Source organism: Lepidochelys kempii, chromosome 1 (genome assembly GCF_965140285.1).
Source record: "Lepidochelys kempii isolate rLepKem1 chromosome 1, rLepKem1.hap1, whole genome shotgun sequence".
Taxonomy (NCBI): Eukaryota; Metazoa; Chordata; order Testudines; family Cheloniidae; genus Lepidochelys; species Lepidochelys kempii.
The window spans coordinates 21874099-21900945 of record NC_136380.1 but is presented as its reverse complement, the minus strand read 5'-3'; the positions used below and the strand labels follow the sequence as shown (position 1 = coordinate 21900945).

Below are 26847 nucleotides of genomic sequence, written 5' to 3'. Positions count from 1 at the left end.
TTCCCAGAGGTTTGCATGGGAGAGGTGTTATTGTCACAAAGGCACATATTATAATCTGGAGTTAAATATGGTGTATGGTGAGTGTGTGTGTGTATGTATATATATATTTCTATATATATATATAAAAAATCATATTCATTTAGTAGGTCATACTGAACACATTAGGATATGGTACTGTTTTATGTCACAACTATATTTTAAAATATTTTTTGTTTCTACACAAACATCAAGTATAGTGGAAATATTTGTTTTTCCATATGGGGCAGCAGATACAGGGATGATATTTTCTGATGGGCTGCATAAAGAATGTTGGAGACAGAGTGAGACACCATGCCCTTTTCTTCCCATGTATTCATTTTCCTGAAACTTAAGTTTGACAGGGTGGCTTTCAAATGTGCTATAATATGTGCAAAAGGTCAAGATGCAGAGCTCATAACTATTGAGAGAGATATTTGAGCAGCATCCTGCAGATGTGCATAACTACTAACTACATCAGTTGAGTGCTGAGTTGAATTAACAGGTGAGCATATTAGGTGCTTGGAAAGTTGATGGACTGATAACAGAACACACTTGGAATCATAGAATCATAGAATATCAGGGTTGGAAGGGACCTCAGTAGGTCATCTAGTCCAACCCCCTGCTCAAAAGCAGGACCCATCCCCAATTAAATCATCCCAGCCAGGGCTTTGTCAAGCCTGACCTTAAAAACTTCTAAGGAAGGAGATTCCACCACCTCCCTAGGCAACGCATTCCAGTGTTTCCCCATCCTCCTAGTGAAAAAGTTTTTCCTAATATCCAACCTAAACCTCCCCCACTGCAACTTGGACTCTCGTGTTTAAGAGGGCAGTTGGCTTATGCTGTATTTGACAGACCTCCTTTTGTGTGTCAAAGTGCTACCACCACGGGAAGAGTGGAGTGTCTTTAGTCTCGTAGACTGTTGATTTCCCCCTTGTTCCATTTGCTTTCCCTGCAGATGCTGTCTTCCCTTAACATCAGTATTTCCTATGTTCTCGGCCTCCTACTCCTCACTGGCTCCAGCCATTCAAATTCCCCACCCCCTCTGCTGCCCTCCCTATATTCCCAGCCAAGCACTATGGCAGACCCAAGAATACAGCCCATAATTCCCATGTTTTACCCAGTAGGCCCTTCTTGTTAGGAACAAAAAAAAAAAGCTTGCTTCTGAAAGTCTCTTTGTGGATCTATTTTTTATAACCCCAAATGCCATCATTTCAGACAGGGACACCCAGGAGAGACATTCTTGACATATGTTAGTAGGATGCTGCCTTGAAGTTAAGAACCATTTAATTTTCCTTTGTGATTTGGGGATCATGTAAATGTATCAAAGGTTATTGCAACATTTGAAGTTTCTCTAAGTTCCTCAGTGTGTTTTGGTCTCTCCAGGTTTGTGTGTGTGTATGTAAGGTTGTTTTATTCAGCAGCTTTAAATGGCTTTCATATCACACATTCACATGTGTATGGTAAATCCACAGATTTTGCAAAATCTTGAGTCTTGCCTTCATTGTCTGGTTAGAACTATAGATTACAGAGCACTTCTGGCTTTTGTGTTTTATGCAGTAGTCAGTAGACTCTCACATCAGTGATGTCCTGTAACTGCAAGATAGTCTTTTACATGAAAGCGCTCTATAATAACCTTCTATCTATAAGAACACTTGGAAGAGTCATCTTTCAGACTCTTGATTTGTTTCTTTTCCTCATTACTTTGTTAGTAAATATTTTTTGCCATTTGTGTCTAAATAATTCATTCTGTATTCTCTGTTAAGAATTTGCTTAATCTCTTCTTTAATTCAGTTTTAGATTATCAGTTTTTACTTAGCCCATCTGCATCTTTTTATAATTGAAATGAGTACTGTTCTAGAATGACAGAATTCTATAACTTAAAAATGCAGAAGACCTTTTAGGTCACTAAGTCTATCTATCAGTCTGCGAATGTTCTATACGGTCTACTTCCTAGTGTTTAGTTCAGGCTTATTTTAAGTGTCTCAGGCAATAGGACTACCTCTGCTACTTTTTAGAGATTACATTACAGTCTTGCAAAACTGTCACACAAATGTACTTTGACACAACATTTATTTACCTGCCTTTGCCATGAGATTTTTTTCAAAATGCTGTTTTACTCCTTAATTTAAAACGGACAAAACTCACTCTTGGAGAGTGGGCAAGTATAATTTTGTAAGGATCACCTGAGGTTTTTCAGAGATTCTTTTATAGATTTTTAGGGCCAGAAGAGACCATTAGAACACCTCGTCTGACCACAGCAATTCACCCAGTTACCCACTGTATTGAGTCCAATAACTTGTTTGACTAAAATGCATCTTCCTGAAAGGCATCTGTGACACTGCACCCCATATTCGTCATAGTGAAATTATTATTATATGATTATAGCTAATTATGATGCATTTTGTACAAGATGGGCTATGTAAGGTGTCATTGGAAAAGTTATGATTTGCTGAATATGATGATCCTATTTGTATGTGTGTGTCATAAATATAAAGGGAAAGGTAAACCCCTTTAAAATCCCTCCTGGCCAGAGGAAAAATCCTCTCACCTGTAAAGGGTTAAGAAGCTAAAGGTAACCTCGCTGGCACCTGACCAAAATGACCAATGAGGAGACAAGATACTTTCAAAAGCTGGGAGGAGGGAGAGAAACAAAGGGTCTGTGTGTCTGTCTATATGCTGGTTTCTGCCGGGGATAGACCAGGAATGGAGTCTTAGAACTTTTAGTAAGTAATCTAGCTAGGTATGTGTTAGATTATGATTTCTTTAAATGGCTGAGAAAAGAACTGTGCTGAATAGAATAACTATTTCTGTCTGTGTGTCTTTTTTGTAACTTAAGGTTTTGCCTAGAGGGATTCTCTATGTTTTGAATCTAATTACCCTGTAAGGTATCTACCATCCTGATTTTACCATCCTGATTTTCCTTTGCTTCTATTTACTTCTACTTCTATTAAAAGTCTTCTTGTAAGAAAACTGAATGCTTTTTCATTGTTCTCAGATCCAAGGGTTTGGGTCTGTTGTCACCTATGCAAATTGGTGAGGATTTTTACCAAACCTTTCCCAGGAAGTGGGGTGCAAGGGTTGGGAGGATTTTGGGGGGAAAGATGTGTCCAAACTACGTTTCCCAGTAAACCCAGTTAGTTTGGTGGTGGCAGTGGATATTCCAAGGACAAAGGATAAAATTAATTTGTACCTTGGGAAAGTTTTAACCTAAGCTGGTAAAAGTAAGCTTAGGAGATTTTCATGCAGGTCCCCACATCTGTACCCTAGAGTTCAGAGTGGGGGAGGAACCTTGACAGCATGTATCATTTTTGTGTCTGAAATTATAAATATTGACTCTGTAGCTGTATTTGCATGAAGTCACACCTGGGTGAGACCCACTAGGCAAGATGCTTCCAGTCTAAATAGCTGGTTGTGAAGGGCCCAGGTAATGTGCCATTAGCGAAAACAATAGACCTTATGAGCTTATCCCGCACCTGATGAACCTTCCTGAGAACACTTCTGACAGCCTATGGATAATGGCTGCTATGACTCTGCATGTGAGCACCACATGACTCTGGGCTCCATTTTGGGTGCTTGTATTTTACCACAAACTGCGCTGGGAACTGTTTTTGGAACAAAGGGTTCCCACCATATGCTAAAGCTATATAAGGCAGGGAGTGACATCATCTGTTGTTCTTCACTCCGCCACAATTCAACACCTGATAGAAGCTCCAAACGAAAAAGGACTTGGAATGGGGGGTGGGGATCCCAAGTTGCAAAGCAAATACAGCTTGTCCCTTAAGAATCTGCAAGCCTCCTTGTATCATCAGCCAGGGTGAGAATTTGCTAATTCATATCCTATTTTTCTGGTATTTTAGGCTTAGTTTGCCGTTTTGTTTATTTACTAGGTAATCAGCTTTGATCTGTTTGCTATCACTTATAATCACTTAAAATCTATCCTTTTGCAGTTAATAAACTTGTCTGTTTTATTCTAAACCAGTGTGATTTTGACTGAAGTGGCTGGAGAAAATGTCAGCTTGGTTTAACACAAGCTATTGTGCATATTTGTGCATACTGCTGGAGGGACGGACATATTAATGACTATATATACTGTGCAAATCCCTGTGCAGTGCAAGACAGTATAATTCTGGGTTTGTACTCCAGAGAGGGGTGTGTGCCTGGCAAGCTCGGAAACTGGCTGGTGTCTGCTGTTGGCACTCAAGTTTGGGTGAGTGGCACCACTTGCTGTCATGTTGGGTAATGATAGGCCCTGAGTAAGGGTGGTTGTGTCCCCAACCCAGCTGTGTGTTGGAGAGGGGTGCCGTGGTTCCCATGGCTCCCAGACTGCACCCCAGACAAGCATCCAGTCTGGGTTTGAAGACCTCAAGCAATTGAGAATCCAGAACTTTCCTTGGTAGATTATTTCAATGGTTAATCAACCTTACCGTTAAAAATGCATGCCTTATTTACCTTGACTTTTTTAGCCCATATTTTTCTTTGCTGAATTTCATCTCCTCAGTACTTAGATTCCATAACCTCTCTTTGAAGCCTATTCCAGTGCTTAGCTATCCTTTAGTTAGAAAGATTTTCTCAATATCCAACCTAAATCTCCCTTGTTTCAGATTAAGCCTATTATTACTTGTCCTATCTTCAACGGACATGGAGAACAATTGATCACTGTTCTCTGTGTAACAGGTCTTAACATATTTAAAGACTATCAGGTTCTTCCTGCAGATTTCTTTTCTCAAGACTGAGCATGAACGGAACAGTTATTTTATCTGTCCTCACAGGTCAGGATTTCTAAACCTTTTGTCATTTCTGTAGCTATCCTCTGAACGCTGTCCAATTTGTCCACATCTTTCTTAGTGTGGCACCCAGAACAAGACACAGTTCTTGAGTTGAGGCCTCAGCCGTGCCAAGTAGAGTGAGACAGTTATCTCCAGTGTCTTACATACAACATTCCTGTTAATACATTCCAGAATTATGTTAGCCTTTTTTGCAACTTCATCACGTTGTTGGCTCATATTCCGTTTGTGATCCACTATAACCCCCAGATATTTTGCAGCAGTACTATGGCCTAGCCAGTTATTCCCATTTTGTAGTTGCACATTTATTTTTTTCCTTCCTGAGTGTAGTACTTTGAACTTGTGTTTATTGAATTTCATCTTGTTCATTTCAGACCAATTCTCCATTTTGTCAAGGTCATTTTGAATTCTAATCCTGTCCTCCAAAATGCTTACAACTCCTCCCAGCTGGGTGTCATCCGCAGATTTTATAAGCATACTCTCCACTCCATTATCCAAGTAATTAATGAAAATATTAAGTAGTACTGGACCCAGGACAGACCGCTGCAGGACCCTACTAGATACATTCCCCCACACCCAATTTGACAGTGAGCCATGGATAACTATTCTTTTTGGTATGGTCTTTCAGCCAGTTATGCACCTACTGTATAGTTATTCCATCTAGATCACATCTCCCTAGTTTGCTTATGAAAATGGCACGTTGTTCTGTGTTCAAAAGCCTTATTAAAATCAAAGAAGGAAATTAGGTTGGTTTGGCATGATTTTTTCTTGACAAATCTGTGTTGGTTATTACTTTTTATGCTATTATGTTCAAGGTGTTTATAAATTGATTGCTTAATAATTTGTTCCAGTATCTTTCCAGTATCAGATATTGAAGCTAGGATGACTGGTCTATAATTCCCTGGGTCCTCTTTGTTCCCCCTTTTAAAGGAAGGTAGTAGGTTTGCCCTTCTCAAATCCTCTGGGACCTCACCTGTCCTTCATGGGCTCTCAAAGATAATAGCGAACTGTTTCAAGATTGTTTCAGATAGTTCCTTGAGTATCCCAGGATGAATTTCATCAGGCCCGGCTGATTTGAATACATCTAACATACCTAAATATTCTTTAACATGTTCTTGCTCTATTTTGGTTTGTGTTCCTCCCCCATCATTGTTTATATGAATTGTGTTAAATATCTGGTCACAAATTACTTTTCTAATGAAGACGAATGAACGTGCCACACTAAACACATTCTCACCACCTAGGCATTTATTCTCTTCAGATATTTGCTGATGGTTATCCTATCCTGTTTCCTCCAGCCTATTAATCAGCATTTAGTGGAGCTTATTGACAGGTCCCGGTACTACTACTTTTATGAGGAAAGATCATCAATCCTTCTAAGCCCCTTTATCATGTTTGTTTGCTCTTCTCTGATTTATAATGGCCAGTGGTGTTTTCCTTACTTAAGTAACAAGACACAATTCAGGCGATTTTATGGGGCCATTAATACAGATCTCTGGTGCACTGCATTTGTAGTGTTGAGTCTTACTTAGCCCTAAATACACCCTGCCATATTATATCAATTCTATGGTTTGAGATTTGTGGATAAATGTATATATTAGAGCTAATATTAATAGTGATGATGATGACCCAAATATTTTGATAACAAGGTAGAGCCTCCCCCCACTTCTTCCAGTGGCTGATACTCATAGTTGAACATGTACACCTTATTTCCAGTCTGAATCTGTCTGGCTTCAAATGCCATCCATTGGATCATGTTATATCTTTCTCTGCTAGATTGAAGTTCCCCGTGTGGGTACTTAAAGGCTGTAATCAAGTCATCCCTTAACATTCTCTTTGTTAAGCTAAAGAAGTTGAGCTCCTGGAGTTTCTCATTATAAGGCAGGCTTTCTAATCCTTTAATTATTTTCCTGGTTCCTCTCTTAATTCTCTCCAGTTTATCAGCCGAATTCTTGAATTTGGGCACCAGAAATGGACACAGTGGTCCAGCAGCAGTTGCACCAGTGCAGTATACAGGAGGTAAAATAACTTCTCTACTCTTACTTGAGATTCCCCTCCTTATGCATCAAAGGATCACAATAGCTCTTTTGGCTGCATTGTCACATTGGGAGTTCATGTTCACCTGATTATCCACCATGACCATCAAATCTTTTTCAGAGTCACTATTTTCCAGGATACAGTCCCCCATTCTGGAAGTAAGGCCTACATTATTAGTTTCCACTTGTATATATTCACATTTAGCCACATTGTTCACTTGTGCCCAGTTTAACAAATGATCTAGATGCTCTGAATCAGTGACCTGTCCTCTTTGTTATTTACCGCTCCCACAGTGTTTTTGTCATCTGCAAACCTTATTACTGATTTTGTTTTCTTCCACCTCATTGATAAAAATGTTATATAGTGTAGGGCCAAGGACTGATCTCTATGGGACCCACTGAGAATAGGCTCACTTGATAATGATTCACTGTTTACAGTTACATTTTGAGACCTATCAGTTAGCTAATTTTTAATCCATTTAATGTCTGCCAAGTTAATTTTATAATCACAATGTTGCGCAGTACCAACTCAAAAGCCTTACAGAAGTCTAAATGTATTACATGACCACTATTCCCTTCATCAGCCAAACTCATCCTGTTCGCTTTGCTCTTCTATTTGGCTCCAGGATTCTACAGTTCTAGATTTTAGCAGTTTTGCCAAATGAGAACTATTGAAAAAGAAGTCGGTCTATTCAGGGCAATTAATACAGTTGGCATATACAAATTTTGCATTTTGGCTGTGCATTCTCTTTAATTTAACAGATTAGGCCATAACAAAATCCAGTGACTAGACATTGAAGCTTGCTTATTCAAATTAGATAGAAGTTGCACATTTTTTAAACAATGAGGGTAAGTAACCATTGGAACATGTGAATGAAAACATTCTCTCACCTGAAATTTTGAAATCAAGATTGGTTGTCTTTCTTAAAGACACACAATTATCCAGCTGGATTCAGGGACTACTGGGTGAAAGTCTGTGGACTATGTCTTGAAGGATGTCATTTCCCTTCTGGCCTTGAAATCTACATACCTATAAAATACTTCAATAATCAAAATTTATTTTAAATTTTTGTTTATGGGTGAGGGTGTGTGCAAACACCCACAAGCCATCTATGTTCTCCCCAGTGTTATTTAGAGGTAAAGATACTGCAACAATGTGAGTAGCATCTCCTCAGCCAAAAAATGTACTTCTGAATTTGAGGTGGACTGAAAGGCTTGAGTAGCCACTTAATTCTGAATTGCTTCACCTTTGTGTGCTGAAGTCACACCTTTACTTATTGTAAATGTAGTTTTTAGTGATTTCCTGGTGCTTTTTTGTGTCATTCGAAATAAGCCATTGACTGGCTCTGCATCCTGAATTATTTTATTCATTTTACCATCATGTAGTTATTTTGGGAGGTGCAGGTGAGAATTGCTAAATTGCTGCATCTTTGAACAAAGTAAGATAAACTGCCGCATTTGATCACATTCTCACAGATGTTCATATTTTCAAGTCCTCTACAGCAGATTTCATTTTGTGAGAGAAAGCAAAGGGAAACCTTTATGAAAGAAGAATTACCTCTCTATGTAACAGGTGGTTTTCATTCCCATTCTTGATGATGGAAGAAGCTTTATGACCAGCTTCAGATCCAGAGGCTGAAGCCATTGCGCCCCCCCCCCCGCCGCCAATTTACATAGTGTTGATATCTGCCTCTATGCAGAAGAGGTAAGGAGTAAATCTACAAGAAAATGTCGGTCACTGATGCAAAAGATGATTACAGAGACCTCTGGTCCCAAGGAGAGTTCCATGCAGGCTCCGAGTGATGCTGGTACTGCAAAGGTGAAGAGGAGCCCATTGTCTAAGACAGACTCAGTCCCGAGTTCAGGTACCCATACCAAGAGTAGTAGAGGCTCTGGTGAAAAATATTTAAGCCTGTCCCTCAACAGTATTTGGTATCGATAGCATGGAAGTCAATGGTACCAAAGCCTGCTCAGCTACCTATAGTACCGATGGAATTGAAGTCAACTTGCTCCTATGCCAGACGTTCAGTACCAGCTCCATTGGTACCAAAGCAGTCCTCCACAGGTTCTTGCTCAACCCGGTCTTTGATACCGTTGGTACCACAATAATTTAGGTACATTAATGGCCTGCTAGAATCTCCGGAGTCAGCTGTTAATGAGTGTGGAGGAGCTTTAAGACTCTCTCAGTCATCTAGAGTACCCCACACTGCAGATTCAGAGGCTCCAAACTTGGTTCATCAATGGCTCTTTGGAATAGAGGTATTCTCTTCATCTGAGGTACAGCATGTATTATTAAATAGTAGAAGAGACTCCACAAGAAATACTTACCTTCAGAAATGGAAAAATGTTATCTTTGGTGTAATAATTTTTGGATTTTGCTGACTCACTCTCCTCTTCCCAGGGCATTGGTTTACCCGTTGGAATTGAAAACATCGTGTCTTTCTGTGAAACCATTGAAGTATGCTCTTGGCAATAACAGCTTTTCACACATGCACAGGGGATTTTTTGCTCTTTGCCCTTCCAACAATAGCAAGATTCCTAAAAGGTTTGTTTGAATCTCTTCCCACAAATCAGACATGCTACTCCTACCTGGGACCTCAACCTAATCCTTAATTGCCTTATGAAACATCATTTTGAGTCAGTAGCTATGTGTTCGTTGTTAGATTTATCTATGGAGTCCACCTTCCTGGTAGCTATCACTTCTGCCCGAAGAGTTGGAGAATTGGGGGCTTTAATGGAAGACACCCACCCCCATTTACAGTATTCACCAGAGAGAAAGTATTGCTACAGACCCATCCAAGATTTTTACCTAAATTGTCCTCAGAATTTCATGTTAATCAAACCATTCATCTTCTGATTTTCCCCCCAAAGCTACTCATGAAGTCATATTTCACACCCTCAATGTCAGGAATATTTGTACCCATTTTGAACAGAAACTAGAGTTTGGCAGTTTCGAAACAGAGGTTAGCAAAATGCTTCTCTGGATGTATTTAAGATCCATTACAACAAAACTTCTATCATCTGTCCACACTTTTATTGTAATATCAGATGCTGCTATAGGCAATGCAGTCTTCTCTTCTCTATTGAACTCTGCTCTGCTCTATTGAACTCCCATTCCTTTAACAGGGTACTGATCAGAAATCACCTAAAGTGAAGCACCCACAGGGATACATCTGCACAATGTGGGTAACCTCTCCTTTTGTCAAGGACATCGAGCAAGGCTTCCAAAGAAAATAATGTTGGTTTTTACACAATTGGATTTGCTAAACTATTACAGAGATCCAGCTAAAGATGTGTCAAAGCCAGTCTTGTTCCTCACGTGTAATTGTTTCCCCTTACAGTAGAAGCCAATTGTTCTTTTAGACATCCAATTTGTATAAATGTATTGTCATGGTTTGGCTCCAAAAATGGGTCTCTAAAAAAAGAATACACTGACCTTTTAAATATAACCAACAGATGTATTTACACAAAGTCTATAGTTACTGGTGATCTGTTTTTTATCTAAAACAGGACAGAATATCTTCTTTCACACTTTACTTGTAGGCTTTTCTATGGGCCTCATCCCCAGATTATCTCAGTGTCTCACAAACTTTGCTGGATTTATACTTACCTAAAGGAGTCAATGGCAAAGCTAGGAATAGAATCCAAATGTCCTGAATTCATTTTGCAGAGTCTAGGGATTTAGCTTAGGCTTTCCTAAGCAGTTTCTCTGACCAGGTCAGTTGCTTAATTCAAAACTCCGATCCCTCCAAACTGAGCTATAAATGACTTCTCACCATTAATTTTTAATCTTTGTCACTTCCACAAATCCTGTGAAGGGGGTTGATTGTTTACTCCAAACTTCATCGATATGCCCAGTTTGAATGTTACATTTTATATTTTCAGATTGTCTCAAAGATTTAGACAAATAGTGAAGTGGTAAATCCAGATTATTTAAAATTGATTGGATTCTTTAATCTGGGTAAACACTCCTTCTTAATTCATTCCAGAAACCAGACAATTATGCAATTTTCCATCAGGCTAGTTTCCCATCAGGGCTAGTGTTGCCCTTAAATATGTAACATTTTAAGCTTAGATGTCACAGCTGAAGAATTTGATAACTAGTATGTAAAAGCTTCATCATAATATATGATGTGGTGTGTGTGTTTACATTGTCAAAAGAAATGCTGGCTCTAGTTACATTGATTCACAGTAATTTTCTTCCAGTTGTTAATGGAAGGTTATAACATTCATTTTAGTCAATCCGAGTTTCATTGTTATGTGATGGGAATAAGAACTCATGATTTCTTTTTTCACATATCACTTACTAAATTGGTGAGACAAGCTCTGAATAACCTTTATGTTCAATAGTGTGCTACACGGGCCTTCAGATATGAAAGAGGAAATGGAGCTCCCTCAAGTTATTTGAGTTTCCTGTGTGCTGCGTACTGATGTGGTTCTACATCAGTATTAATAACTTAAGAAAAGGGTGCCACTCCTCTTACTGGAATTATCATAGATATTCTTCACGCTGTATCTTTTTTCCCCTTCTAGCTGTAGATTTGCTTTGTTCAAAACCAAAACCACATTGCCTATATTGTTAAGATCTTGTAGTAGAAAGTACAGCCTGGTTGTTTATCCTGAGGATATTATTGAATTGTCAAAAATTCTTCACAAAGTCTTCTCTTTCTGGCTGCTCACTGTCCCCAGAAACAACCTGCAGAACACTGTGTTCTGGTAGAAAGGCAATAGTTCACATTACATTGCTCTCCAAAATATTTGAAGAAAATAATTATGGTGTGTGGTGATGTATGTGATCCAGAAAGTTGAGTTTAGCTGAGCTCATTTATACTTTTAGACCTGCCAAACAGGATGTTGTGGATTTGTAAGTGAGCTGAGATAATTAACAACTTGGTTGGTTATTTTTACTGACATAAAAATTAAAATACTTTCTATTTGCTACAGTCCAGGGCAGCTTGACTTTGAGTCTGTAGTAGATATTTAAAAACCATGCTTAATAATTTCACCTGTTGCCTATTATTATGACTTAAATAAACGTTCAGGAGGTTAAGTGAAAGGCATATGGCAAAATAGCTTTACACCTATACCATTAACCAGAAGAAGGAGTTAATATGACCTTTCCTATGGACAGTACATCCCCTGGCTTTTCTCCTGCTGGCTGTCCAGTACTGACTTATTACTAAGGCTATGTTTTAGTCACAGATATTTTTTGTAAAAGTCAGACACAGGTCACGGGCAGTAAACAAAAGTTCACGGTCCGTGATCTGTCCTTGTACTATATGTGACTTGTACTATATACCCCTGACTAAGCCTTGGGGGGGTGGAGGGCAGTCCGGGCGTGCTGCTGGTGGGCGGGGGTGGGGGGGGCGAGTGGTCCGGGGGCATCGCGGTTGCTCTGGGGGGAGTACCTGGGACTCCCGCTGGTGCTGGGGAGGAGGGGTTGGCGGGGCTGGTAGGGTCCCTAACTGATTCTGCTCAAGTCCCCTGAAGCAGCGACATGTTCCTCCCTCAGCTCCTAGGCAGCTCTGTGTGTTGCCTCTGTCAGAGTGCTGGCTCCGCAGCTCCCATTGGCCGGGAACCATGGCCAATGGGAGCTGCGAGGGCAGTGCCTGTGGGCGGAGGCAGCGCACAAAGCTGTCTGGCCATGCCTCTGCCTAGGAGCTGAAGGAGGGACAGCTCGCCACTTCTGGAGAGCCCCCCCCGAACTAAGCACTGCCCTGAATTCTCACCACCTCCTGCACCCCAGCCCTGAGCCCCTTCCCACACCCACACTCCTGCTGCGGGAGGGGGTGCGGTGGCCTGACACTGCCACAGCAGCAGCTGGTGCAGCTGGCCCAGGGGCTGCCTGCTCAGGCAGCCCCTGGGCCAGCTGCTGCAGAAGTCATGGAGGTCCCAGAAGGTCATGGAATCCTTGACCTCTGTGACAAACTCGCCGCCTTACTTAATACTGATGTTGGCTACATACTACTCATTCTTTTGCCTGGAAACCTTGGTGAAACTCTCTCCTTTCTAAAGTCTACCACCTTCTTCTGCAATCTTATTTCTTCTCCCAAATCTGCTTTCTCAGATGTTGCACCACTTATGTTGACTGGAAATAAGCCCCACTCTCTAAAGCTTGCACTATTGCCAAGTACAAGTCAGCTCTAACTGGCACTTGTTCAGTTATTATATTATTTCTGGTTTGCTGTGTATGAAGTATAATGTAACTGATTGGATACTGAAAGCAGATGTGTTTTATCCTTTGGAATTCTATTATATTGTAATAAATCCCCTATAATAGATCCTAATTCTGTCCAACTCATTTGCCTATTTCACTTTTAAATTTGAATTTCCTTTTGTTTGTTGTTCAACCTTGATTTTAGTCTAATTCTTATTTTTTTTTTCATTCCCATGAAATTCCTGTTAGTAAAGGAATAAAGGTGACACTTAATCTTCAGGTACTTCAGGCTGTGGAAAATACAGCAAAATAGCACGTTGGGTTATTGCTTTGAAAGTCTAGTACACCATTACTTTTAAAGATTACCAGCAAAAAGTAATGTCATGGGCAATGCAGCCTTTGATTTTGAAGAGATGACATGAATAGAATGATTTGTGGGCGAGGGGTTCCTTCAGTCAGAAGCAGAGTTTTTATCTTCATTCACTGCAAGGCTGATTAATGCATTTCTATTTGATCCAGATGCATACTGAATAAATTAAAAATGAGATGATTTGTCATGGATTTTTTTTGTTTATAACTTTGATATCATTTCCACTGAATCAGTGAAAACAAAACATTTGCACTGTAATAGAGAAGACTTATTTAACAAGAACATAAAAGGTAGACTGAAATAAAAGAAAACCCATACAGAGTAGAAACATGGATGAAATCCTGGCTCCATTGAAGTCCATTTGAATTTTCTTAATGACTTCAGTTAGACTGTGATTTTCACCCAAGAGGTTTCGCATCTGTTCCAGGTATCAAGCAATTACATATTCTAGAAGGGGTGCATTAGAACAAACATAAAACTTGAAGATATTCAAAATTGTGAGTTATTTAGCAGTGATGATGCAGTAGAAGATAAGTTAGCTCTTATATTTTGATATATTTTTTATCACTCTGTATTAATTTAAGATATGAGGGTGCTTTAATTATTTCTCCTATGAATTTCACCCTATATGACATAATTTGCTATCTTACAGTGGTGGTGCACAGATTTGGAAATATCTTTTGAATTATTCCTCTAATTGTTTTTGTTAAGAACTTTGCAGTTTTCAGCAAGTGAACGTAAAATGCATATATTTTATATATTTATATATATAAGCATATCCAAAGTATTATCAAATCTTCAAGGCATTGTCCATTGGCATCCTACAGAAAATATACTTTGTGAGTGTGCGGTGGGGGTTTGACTTGCCCAGCTCAATTCTGGCGCCTATAACAACCAGTGGAGAAGCCACTCTATGGGCCTTTCACCATTTAAAAGCCTCATGATACATTTACACAGCAGATGGCACCATGCCTTCCAGCGTGGGTAGCGAGACTCACTCTAGGATTGCTTGAGCTAACATATACAAATAGCAGTATGGACATGTATGGCTCCAGCAGAGACTTGGGCTAGCCACCTGAGCTCAGACTCAGAGGATTGGGTGGACTTGGGTGACTAGCCCAAGTCTCATTTAGAGCCGCAACGTCCACACCACTAATTTTAGCATGTTAGCTTGAGTGAAACTAGTCTTGACTCAGGGGTTGTCTGGGAAGCTGGAGAGGCGGCTGGACTAAATTTGAGTGAGAGGTGGTGTGACCCTGTGCCCAGGTCACAATGCCATTCATTTGAGTGCGTGAAGTTCTTTCAGTTTGTATGCAAATTCAAATAGATTTTTTTAAAATTGCCCCCCATATGAATTTGGGCCCTAGTTATGTGCCTAGTTTGCCTGTGTGTTTATTCGGCCCTGAAGCTATTGCAAGTCCGTCTACCCTCGCTGGGAGCCATGCTACCAGCTGCAGTGTAAACATGCCCTGGAAATCACAAGGCATTATTTTAGCTGATGCAAAAGCTAAAAAACTGTTAAAGAAAGGGCTATTATTTTTATTGTTTATGCAATGAAAAAGTATGTTAGACAAACATACTTTTAATATACAATAAGTGTCGCTATTGTATATTAATTTGGTGTACTATTTTGTAAAATACCTTTCTATTGCCTGAACAAATAATAAAAGTTATGGAAACAATTAAATAAAATGCTTAAAATACACCTTTTTAAACATATCAATGGAATTGTCAGTTTGGATTACTTTGTTGATATTTAGATAACTTCTTCCAGTAGGGATTTTTTGCCACTTGAATATTTGCAGTGCCAAATCAGATTTTTTCCAGCATGCATCATCTTGTATTAAAATTTTTATAAACTACATGAAAACTTCAACTTTGTTATCAGGTGTCAAGATTTTGATGTGATACATCTCTAAAGAAATCATATTGCATGTGTCAAGGTTCCTTCCCCACTCTGAACTCTAGGGAACCTGCATGAAAACCCCCCTAAACTTATTTTTACCAGCTTAGGTTATAACTTCCCTAAGGTACAAACTATTTTACCTTTTGCCCTTGGACTTTATTGCTGCCACCACCAAGCGTCTAATACATATATAACAGGGAAAGAGTCCGCTTGGAAACGTCTTTCCCCCCCACCAAAATCCACCCAAACCCTACACCCCCTTTCCTGGGGAAGGCTTGATAAAAATCCTCACCAATTTGCATAGGTGAACACAGACCCAAACCTTGGATCTTAAGAACAATGAAAAAGCAATCAGGTTCTTAAAAGAAGAATTTTACTTGAAGAAAAAGTAAAAGAATCACCTCTGTAAAATCAGGATGGTAAATACCTTTACAGGGTAATCAGATTCAAAACATAGAGAATCCCTCTAGGCAAAACCTTAAGTTACAAAAAGACACAAAACAAGGAATATACATTCTATTCAGCACAACTTATTTTATCAGCCATTTAAACAAAACAGAGTCTAACACATATCTAACTAGATTGCTTATTAGCCCTTTCAGGAGTTCTAACCTGCATTTCTGCTCTGGTCCGGGCAAAAGCAACACACAGACAGAGAGAACCCTTTGTCCCCCCTGTCTCCCCCCGCCCCAGCTTTGAAGGTATCTTGTCTCCTCATGGGTCATTTTGGTCAGGTACCAGCAAGGTTATCTTTAGCTTCTTAACCCTTTACAGGTGAAAGGGTTTTTTCCTCTGGCCTGGAGGGATTTAAAAGTGGTTAGCCTTCCCTTTATATTTATGACAGCATGGATTCCTACTCTGTAGATGTTGGGACTCAGTTTCCTGGATTCAAGAAAGCAACTAAACAGGTGCTTAAGTTTAACCATCCATGTTTAAGTGCCATTGATTTTTCAAACCAACTTGAGCATGCATTCAAAGTCAAGCATGTGTTTAAGCATCCTTCCTGAATAGGTCCCTAATTATGCAGGACCATGGCCTAGGAATGCTTTAGTAAATTGAGGCTCTAGTGTGAGACAGTTGAACAATTTCTCTCACACTAGCCAGCTGAGATCCAGTGGTCAGAAACCTGTGTGATTCTCACTACCAGGTTTCATTTTAGTTCCCTAGCTTAAGGCAAATGGACCTACTCTTCTGTGTGCCTAGAAAGCTGAGATGCCAGCAGTTAGTCAACTAAAATCTTATTGTTGTTTATCTTGAGCAGAATTATAGACCTATCATAATTATATCTCCTATTCTTCAGCACTTACTCTTTTGACATTATTATGTTCTTCACTGAATCAGATATTGGATATAAAGTTACTGCTATTATGTTAATCATTGCTAATTTAAGCCACTGTCAAGCAATATCAGAAGAGTATATAATAGATTAGATTGGTTTGGTTTGGGTTTATTTGAGAAACAATTCCCATTGGCATCTTGCTGATCCGGATGGAGATGTCAGTTTCTGCCTAGATCCAAATTTATTCTTGATAGATAATATCACCGCTAATAGCTTTTTATAAAAATTGGAAAATTCTATTTTTTTTTTAAATTAAAAGTGGAAATAAAGTCCAAATATACACATTCTGTAATAACTTTGAGATACATTATTTAGTTTAACTTGTAATGGGTTTATATGGCAGCTGCATTATATGTTACATTTCCTTACGTTTGATAAGGAAAGGCCTTGAGGCTTTCTTGAGGCACTTTTCTTCTACTCTGCCAGTGACTGTCTGATAGCAATATAACAAGTGACTTTTTTTCTGTTTCACATCTATATATAGAAGGGAGAACTATTTGCTGTGAAGTTACTCTTTAGTTGTTCAAGGGAGCTCTGTCTCTGTCTTTAGTTTATCAGTTTCATATAAAACAAATTGATTTTTTAAAACATAGTGTCAAAACTTGATGGAAAATGAGTTTCATGAAATGCAGAGGTGCATAAGACTAAGCAACTATGTATTGTGTGACTTTGTGGCCTCATAGAATTCTGGAGCACAGTTCTGTGGTAAATGGTCAGGTTAATCTCAATATATATTTTAGACTGAAAGTTGAGATTCTGGAGTCTTGATCTGTATATTTAAATTAGAAGCGTGTGTGTGTGTGTGTCAATGCACGCACACACAAATAATTCTCAATCTGTGCATGTGGTTGCTTGCACCCTTTCTCTGCGAGTGTAAGCACGTATTTTAGCTCTTCTAGTTCTGAGAAAAACCTTGAAAAAGTGAACTGAGTTAAAACTAATGCAGTGTTGTCTTTCTGTAGGCCTGAGACCTGTTCAACCGCCCTCATATTAAACCAGTTTTGGATGAAACTCCGGGTGTTTGGTAGGGAAAGGGTGAGGGTGCCTGAACTGACCTGGTCACACCTTGAGCCCTGGCTAGGGTATAGGTGAGGTGCCCTAAATTGAGCGGGTAACATTTCTGAGGCTTCAAACAGCCTGAAACAATAAAACTGAGAAGTGTAAAGTGTCCCATTCATCCCCGTTGTGTTGGCTCTGAGACCTAATGACGATGATTGTATTCATTTGTGTATTCACTTGTCCTATATCCAGTTGCCAGAAATATCATCTTTCTTCTCTGTTAAATGTATGCATTGTTCACACAAAACGCTGCAACATACTGGAAATTGACTATGCATGGACAATGTAAAATAAATGTAGGGACTAGTGCTCTTATGTATTACTAATATAAAGATAGAGAGACAGACCGAAAGAGAGAAAATGTAAATGGTAAAATGAAGCTTCCCAGAATATCCAGTCTCACCAAGGCCAGCTTGCTTTGGAGTACATGAGTCCTTAAATATGACTTAAACTTCTTGTTCAAATAGTCAGCTCTCTGTTTAAAAAACAACTAAACCTACTCAGAAACCGAGAAATTAAAAAACTCTATCTATCACAGTATCATTATCTTAGTCCCAGTTCCACTATCAATTTTTGAGTCCAGTACTTCAAAAGCCATCTAATCAGGCATAGTGCTTATTACTATCATTATACCATTTTTACTCCTGTGAATTGCTCATAGAGTAAGCATTCCATGGGACTATTTGTGGTAGCAAGCGCTTTGACTGGTAGTAAAGCGCTTTGACTGGTTGTGTGGAAAACATATTTATAATCTTTTGTTTGTTTCATGGGTGAAAATAACTTCTTGGATGGATCACTTATAGACACTTTATGAGTCTAACTAGAATTATTCATGAGAACTCAGACGCTAGCCTTAGTAAATTCCTTCACATGGTGCTGTTTTGTGGATCGCGGGAGATCTGTCCTGTAACAATGAAACAGAAAAAGTTCCTTCAGCTTTTATTCTTGCACATTTTGAATGTCACCCTGGCTGGTGCCTCTCCTACAGAATACCTTGCGTTTGCTGCCACTGTTGCCTGTGTTGATGTTTCTGTATCCTTAATCACTAGTTTTCTCCATTTAAGTAGTTTGTCTGGAACACAATACGCTACTATTATAACAAATAGCATCCTCTGAAAAGTAGTTGAGAGAGTGAGAAAAGAAAGCAAAAGCTAAGCCTCTTTTCTTCGTCTTTCAATGAATTCTTGGACCCAGTAAGTTCTATCAGGAACAAAGAAACCATGATTTTCTGAACACAAAGGACATTAAAGCATTTCTGGATGTTACACGTGTTACTACTCGCCATTAGAAATCTTGCACTAGTTTACTTTGAAGACATTATATACTCATTGAATCAGATATCAAATCTGTTTGTGTGCTGGGCTACCACAGTCAGAAAATTTTAATGAAGAATGACATCCATGGGCATGTGGGAAGAGGAGTGAGAGATGAAACACTTCAGTAGATCTTGTCAGTGTTGAAAGTGGATCAGAATAAGAAATATTGATGGTTTTAAAAGCAAATGGGTAGGAGCCATCAGTCCCAGATCTTTCTCCTGTGTCCAGATTTGTAACAGTCATGTCACAGTAGATTGCCAAGATGCTGAAGGCTGAGGCATAAGAAATTGGAAAGAATATACAGGATAGATCTCGGATAGTTCTAGGGTCTTGCTCATCATTGTCCGTGAAGATATCAGTACCTTGCTAAGCCTAAACAAACCATCTCAACTTGACAAAATTGGATATGCATAGCAGACCACGGATCAATTCACTTATAGGTATTGTCAGGACAATAGCATCTCTAGATTTAGAGTTACTGTATTTAGTGATGGTCTCCTTTCCACATCTTTCGATGAAATAGACCCTAAACCAGGGGTTCTCAAACTGGGGGTCGTGACCCCTCAGGGAGTCACAAGGTTATTACATGGGGGGTTGTAAGCTGTCAGCCTCCACTGTGAAGTAAACCACACTTCACTTCAGCATTTATAATAGTGTTAAAAAAAATGGGAGTTTTTAATTCATAAGTGGGGGGGGGAGTTGCACTCAGAGGCTTGCTGTGTAAAAGGGGTCACCAATACAAAAGTTTGAGAACCACTGCCCTAAACCATGGGGCTGCATTTTGGTGTGACCCCAGCCAGTGCTGTCCATAGGGGGGTGGAGGGGCTGGGACATAGGCGCCAAGTTCCTATCTGCCTGGGGTGGTGCTCAATTCAATATGCTTTTCTGTCGATTCAATATGCTTCTCTGTCACTATCTCTAAAATCCAGTACCTAGAGTCCTGGAACCATCTGTCCTAAAGGAGTCCCTTCTTTATATTATATTTATATTAACTCATGAGTGGAGTTCATCCTGCTGAGCAGGAGGTTGCCGGTAGAATAAGTGCATTTTTGAAACTCCAGGACTAACGGTTCATTATTAAAATATACTAGTTCTTAGCACTTATCTACTGCTTGTCATCCGCTGATCTCAACATCTTTTTCAAAGGCAAATAAGAATCACAAGATCCATTTGACAACTTAGGAAACCAAGGCAGAGCAGTTAGGTGACTTGTCCAAGGTGTCACAGGAAGTCAAGTGGCAGAATTGGGAATAGAACCACACATCTTTTGTTTCCTTGTCTCGACCCCTGTCTGCTAGAAAACACTGGAGGCATGGTCATTTTGAAAGGTAAAGTTCTCCTCCTAATAGCAGTTTCAGTGAAGGAAGTGTGCAATGAGCAGGCAGGACCATGTCCCAGATAGCTAAGGGTACATTATCAAAACACAAGAATCCCCATGTTTTGAGGCCCAGGTGGCTTGATACCCATTGGACCTGCAACTTGGAGTGAAAAATAAGAAGAGGAACAGACCCCAACAAAGAAATCATCCCCCGACTTTGGAGTCTTTTGGTTTTAGATCTATCACTTATCACTTGCCAACCATGGAAAATTCCAGGAGTCCTTTCACCTAAAATGCTCTCAGATATCAGGCTCTTGACTTATCTGGAAAGTATTTGTTTTGCATTGTGCAGGCATACCTTATCTTTCAACAGTTTGTTCACCTGTCAACAGAAGTCTGAGTTCCTAAAACAGGGCCAAGCAAGTTCTTTATTGATGGACATGTTCCATTGTCATTTCAGGTTGCATGATTACGGTGCAGTTGAGGAGTTCTCCAAAGAAATTACAAGTCTTTAACTAATCTTATTTTATAATGTCCCTATGCTTCTTCATCACTTGCATTGTTTTCCTGCTGAGAAACTTCTTAAAAGTACTGTCTGAAAAATGAATACATTGCTGGATTTTTTTGTAATTAGGGCCTGAGTTACCTGCAAGAGTGGGAAAGTGATGAGAAAAATATGGGCTGCTGATTGATTCCAGTAGCTTAACAAATATTGCTTGATTAGGGAATGACAAGGCATTTAAATTCTGGAGATTGTAAATAATAAAAGAGCTGAGGGAACTATCCTAGATTTATTTTGCCCTGACTATCTGATGTTAAGGTTAATCAATATGGAGAAGTAAAACCAGGATTTCAATGAAATGTAAAGGTTGACAGAAACAGCAGTATTATCTCGAAAACCATCTTTTTTTTTTTCTATTTATAATATAGACAAAAGAATTGATACTCAGTATTGAGCTGAACATTCATGAAAGCTAAAGTGAAGTTGCAGGTAGATATGGAAGGTCTGTATTTTTAAATGCAGCAGTTACACATTATAAATCTTTCCTGCATGGCCTATAACTGAAATTATAACAGTCTAAATGAAAAAGATTCTGAAACTTGTATATATTCGTTTAAGCTAACTAAAGCTACTGAGCACCAGTGAGGATAACTGCATGAAAGGTAGGCACAGAGAATGCCTAGTTTCAGAAATTTAGAATGTGGTTTTTAATATCAAATCGTACAATACTGTAATAGATGAAGACAGGTCATCAGCTGAATTGCACCTACTTTAGAGTACCAAAATATGTGTGTTTTGTTCTCAGTGTATTCCCTGTGATTGGACAATTGTATAACTGGAAATAATTTTAGCAAATGTTAAATGTGGTTGCATATAACCTATAGTTTCTCTTTAGATGGAAGTTATTCTCTTACATCATGAAATTGAAAGGTTAGAAACAGTGTGGTTACAGGAAAGCACTTGAATTACTGCATCAATACCCTTTTTTTTTTTTTTTTTTTGACGTGGGAGGCGTAGGGTGGCTGCTTCTTGGGCTGTGAAATGCTAGGCTAAAGAAAGGTACTTGATAGTAGAGCTGTGCTCAGTGCTTCGAGTGAGACTTGAAACTGCTTGAAACTTGCCTGCTTCTGGGTTCTGTCATTAACGTTAAATTAATTTTGTTCAGATGCAAGACTTGGAGTGTGTACACAATGGGAGTTGAAACAAATAAACTCATGTTTACATAGAGCCCTGAGACCCCCAAACTCCCTATTTCATACAATAGTAACCAGTAGATGTTTACTACTTGTGCAGTTAGATCCTAATCCAAAGACCATTGACGTTAATGGAAAGATTCCTATTGACTTAGTGTACTTTAGATCAGGCTCTTTGGGTACAATCCTGCAAGGTACTGAGTACCTCCTACTGACCTCAAATACCAATTAATTCAGTGATACCCAAGGCTCACACCATTGTTCCTTGTGAATTCACTGGGAGGTAGGGGTGCTAGCTCTGAATTTCATGTTACTGTGGTTTTTAATATTCAATAGTTTAAAGTATTTAAATTTGTTTCCCCCCCTTTCTTTTTCTCTCAGGCTAGTCCCGCCCCTATAATAGTCAACACAGACACCTTGGACACAATTCCCTATGTAAGTATAGCATTTTGTTTCCTCTTTTTGTAAACAGTTGAACTTACAGCTTGGTCTATCTTGATTCCCCCCTCCATTCCACCCCCCCACCCCCCCGTAAAATTCTCTTCACTACTTATCAGATACACAAAACATTAGTCAAAGGTCTGCACAGAATGTTTATTTAAATATATTGTATTTATTTTTTTTAAATATTAAATGGATTGTGTGGTTTAATTCTTTCCCAGTTGTAGAAATTAGGGAAGGCAATAAAGTCCGGTGACATACAGTGCAAAGTAGTAATTCACATACCTAATTTTTCTATGCAACAAAGTTTTAACAAATCAAAACTAACTTTCTTTTGAAAAATATTGTGGATTTATTGTGACTTTCCCTTTTCCCAGTGCAGCTGTAAAACCTGTTTTATTTGTAGATCACCAAATATTACTAATACCAAGAGTTTTTTGTTTTGATTTGGGATTTTTTTTTCTGAAGAAATTTCCAGCTATATAAGAGAAGTCTGTGTCTGAATTTCTAGTATCAGATGGAGGGGGAACACCTTGTCTCAACCCTTCATCTGTTTATCTGTATGTCTTTTTTTAGATTGGAAGCATTTTAGGGTGTTTCTGTATAGCACTTGGCATGTGCTGGGCATTGCTGTCAGATAAGTAATACTAGTTTAACTTTTAACTAATAGGAATGTAATTTTATTTTTTTAAAATAGACAAATTAATGCTCAGTGTTTATCCTTACCCTTTTATGAAGAGCTTTTCAGAGGTTACTGTGTGTTAACAAACGACAGTGGTGATAGGCTCAGATTCCAGAAAGAACTGTACCACAACAAATGCATTTTTCCAGGATCTAACTACTTACAAAGTGAGTTCTTACTGTATAAGTCTCTCAGACTGGAATCAATTTTCAGTACAAAGCTGGTACCTGCACGCTATATCCACCCATGCAAACAATATCCTCACACTCAACTCTACAGGGAATATTTAAAAATGAGCAGTGGCAACACATGCTTTCAGCTCTATATGCAGAACCAAACTATAATGAAGGAGAGTGCAGAACACAAAAACACAAAATAATAAAACCAAAATACATTGTGCAATGTGTGCAAGTAAAGAAAATACAAGCAAATTTCAAAGTGGCTACACTGAAGGATTGTTCTGGTTTTGTCCTAACTTATTAGTTAACGTCCTATTTCTGATCCACTTTTTTCCACTTTCGAAAATAAGGGCTGTATTAACCCAGAGGAGTTCAAAACTTGACCTTCTTGGACATTTTATTTTTTCAATTAAAAAACGTGTTCGTCACACTGGGACTAGTTCAGAAACCTAAAGTTGTCTTGCAGTTATGCTGTAATTCCAGAGTACTTATTACAGGAGAGCAAAGGGGCCAGAATTACTTTGTGGGTAAAATTTTGCAAAGTTTTTACAGTTCTTCATTTCACCTTTCCAAATATTAGTGTTATCCAACTTTTGAATATACCATCGTTTGTATTTCTTGCACTTGAATGGAAATCCTAATAGCATATAGCATGCAGCTATATAATGTCTTTGCTTGTTTTATTTTTGCAGTTGCTTATTCAAAATTACAAAATGTCATTCAAATCTGAATTCATCTGAAATTCAGTACCAGCATACTAGCAGTACTTTTTGACGCATCTACTTGGTGGGATAACTCACATGACTGGAGTACTGTCATGGATGGTTATAAACTGTTCAGGAAGGACAGGCAGGGCAGAAAAGGTGGGGGAGTAACCCTGTATGTAAGGGAGCAGTATGACTACTCAGAGCTCTGGTACGAAACTGCAGAAAAACCTGAGTGTCTCTGGATTAAGTTTAGAAGTGTGAGCAACAAGAGTGATATAGTGGTGGGAGTCTGCTATAGACCACTGGACCAGGGGGATGAGGTGGATGAGGCTTTCTTCCGGCAACTCACAGAAGCTACTAGATCGCACGCCCTGGTTCTCATGGGTGACTTTAATCTTCCTGATATCTGCTGGGAGAGCAATACAGCAGTGCACAGACAATCCAGGAAGTTTTTGGAAAGCGTAGGGGACAATTTCCTGGTGCAAGTGCTAGACGAGCCAACTAGGGGGAGAGCTTTTCTTGACCTGCTGCTCATAAACAGGGAAGAATTAGTGGGGGAAGCAAAAGTGGACGGGAATCTGGAAGGCAGTGACCATGAGTTGGTTGAGTTCAGGATCCTGACACAGGGAAGAAAGGTAAGCAGCAGGATACGGACCCTGGACTTCAGGAAAGCAGACTTCGACTCCCTCAGGGAACGGATGGGTAGGATCCTCTGGGGGACTAACATGAAGGGGAAAGGAGTCCAGGAGAGCTGGCTGTATTTCAAGGAATCCCTGTTGAGGTTACAGGGACAAACCATCCCGATGAGTGAAAAGAATAGTAAATATGGCAGGCGACCAGCTTGGCTTAACGGTGAAATCCTAGCGGATCTTAAACATAAAAAAGAAGCTTACAAGAAGTGGAAGGTTGGACATATGACCAGGGAAGAGTATAAAAATATTGCTCGGGCATGTAGGAATGAAATCAGCAGGGCCAAATCACACCTGGAGCTGCAGCTAGCCAGAGATGTCAAGAGTAACAAGAAGGGTTTCTTCAGGTATGTTGGCAACAAGAAGAAAGCCAAGGAAAGTGTGGGCCCCTTACTGAATGAGGGAGGCAACCTAGTGACAGAGGATGTGGAAAAAGCTAATGTGCTCAGTGCTTTTTTTGCCTCTGTCTTCACTAACAAGGACAACTCCCAGACTTCTGCGCTGGGCATCACAACATGGGGAGTAGATGGCCAGCCCTCTGTGGAGAAAGAGGTGGTTAGGGACTATTTAGAAAAGCTGGACGTGCACAAGTCCATGGGGCCAGACGAGTTGCATCCGAGAGCGCTAAATGAATTGGCAGCTGTGATTGCAGAGCCATTGACCATTATCTTTGAAAACTCGTGACGAACGGGGGAAGTCCCAGATGGCTGGAAAAAGGCTAATGTAGTGCCAATCTTTTAAAAAGGGAAGAAGGATGATCCTGGGAACTACAGGCCAGTCAGCCTCACCTCAGTCCCTGGAAAAATCATGGAGCAGGTCCTCAAGGAATCAATCCTGAAGCACTTATATGAGAGGAAAGTGATCAGGAACAGTCAGCATGGATTCACCAAGGGAAGGTCACGCCTGACTAATCTAATCGCCTTCTCTGATGAGATTACTGGTTCTGTGGATGAAGGGAAAGCAGTGGATATATTGTTTCTTGATTTTAGCAAAGCTTTTGACACTGTCTCCCACAGTATTCTTGTCAGCAAGTTAAAGAAGTACGGGCTGGATGAATGCACTATAAGGCGGGTAGAAAGTTGGCTAGATTGTCGGGCTCAACGGGTAGTGAACAATGGCTGCATTTCTAGTTGGCAGCCGGTGTCAAGTGGAGTGCCCCAGGAGTCAGTCCTTGGACCGGTTTTGTTCAATATCTTCATAAATGATCTGGAGGATGGTGTGGATTGCACTCTCAGCAAATTTGCGGATGATACTAAACTGGGAGGATTGGTAGATACGCTGGAGGGCAGGGATAGGATACAGAGGGACCTAGACAAATTGGAGGATTGGGCCAAAAGAAATCTGATGAGGTTCAGTAAGGATAAGTGCATGGTCCTGCACTTAGGACGGAAGAACCCAATGCACAGCTACAGACTAGGGACCGAATGGCTAGGCAGCAGTTCTGTGGAAAAGGACCTAGGGGTGACAGTGGACGAGAAGCTGGATATGAGTCAGCAGTGTGCCCTTGTTGCCAAGAAGGCCAATGGCATTTTGGGATGTATAAGTAGGGGCATAGCGAGCAGATCGAGGGACGTGATCGTTCCCCTCTATTCGACATTGGTGAGGCCTCATCTGGAGTACTGTGTCCACTTTTAGGCCCCACACTACAAGAAGGATGTGGATAAATTGGAGAGAGTCCAGCGAAAGGCAACAAAAATGATTAGGGTTCTGGAACACATGAGTTATGAGGATAGGCTGAGGGAACTGGGATTGTTTAGTCTGCAGAAGAGAAGAATGAGGGGGGATTTGATAGCAGCTTTCAACTACCTGAGAGGTGGTTCCAGAGAGGAGGGTTCTAGACTATTCTCAGTGGTAGAAGAGGACGGGAAAAGGAGTAATGGTCTGAAGTTGCAGTCGGGGAGGTTTAGGTTGGATATTAGGAAAAACTTTTTCACTGGGAGGGTGGTGAAACACTGGAATGCGTTACCTAGGGAGGTGGTAGAATCTCCTTCCTTAGAAGTTTTTAAGGTCAGGCTTGACAAAGCCCTGGCTGGGATGATTTAATTGGGGATTGGCCCTGTTTTGAGCAGGGGGTTGGACTAGATGACCTCCTGAGGTCCCTTCCAACCCTGATATTCTATGATTCTATGATACTTACAGCAAGGACCTATA

General features: G+C 39.8%; 1 protein-coding gene across 11 annotated transcripts in view; it reads left to right on the top strand.

Annotated features, from left to right (window-relative positions):
* DLG2 (discs large MAGUK scaffold protein 2) overlaps window positions 1-26847 on the top strand; it is a 1468504-nt gene that overhangs the window by 913319 nt on the left and 528338 nt on the right. For all 11 annotated transcript variants that reach the window (XM_073336088.2, XM_073336097.2, XM_073336081.2 and 8 more), the window contains one exon: window positions 22380-22433. In XM_073336088.2, coding sequence (XP_073192189.1) covers window positions 22380-22433 — 54 coding nt within the window. The remainder of the gene's footprint in view (window positions 1-22379; window positions 22434-26847) is intronic.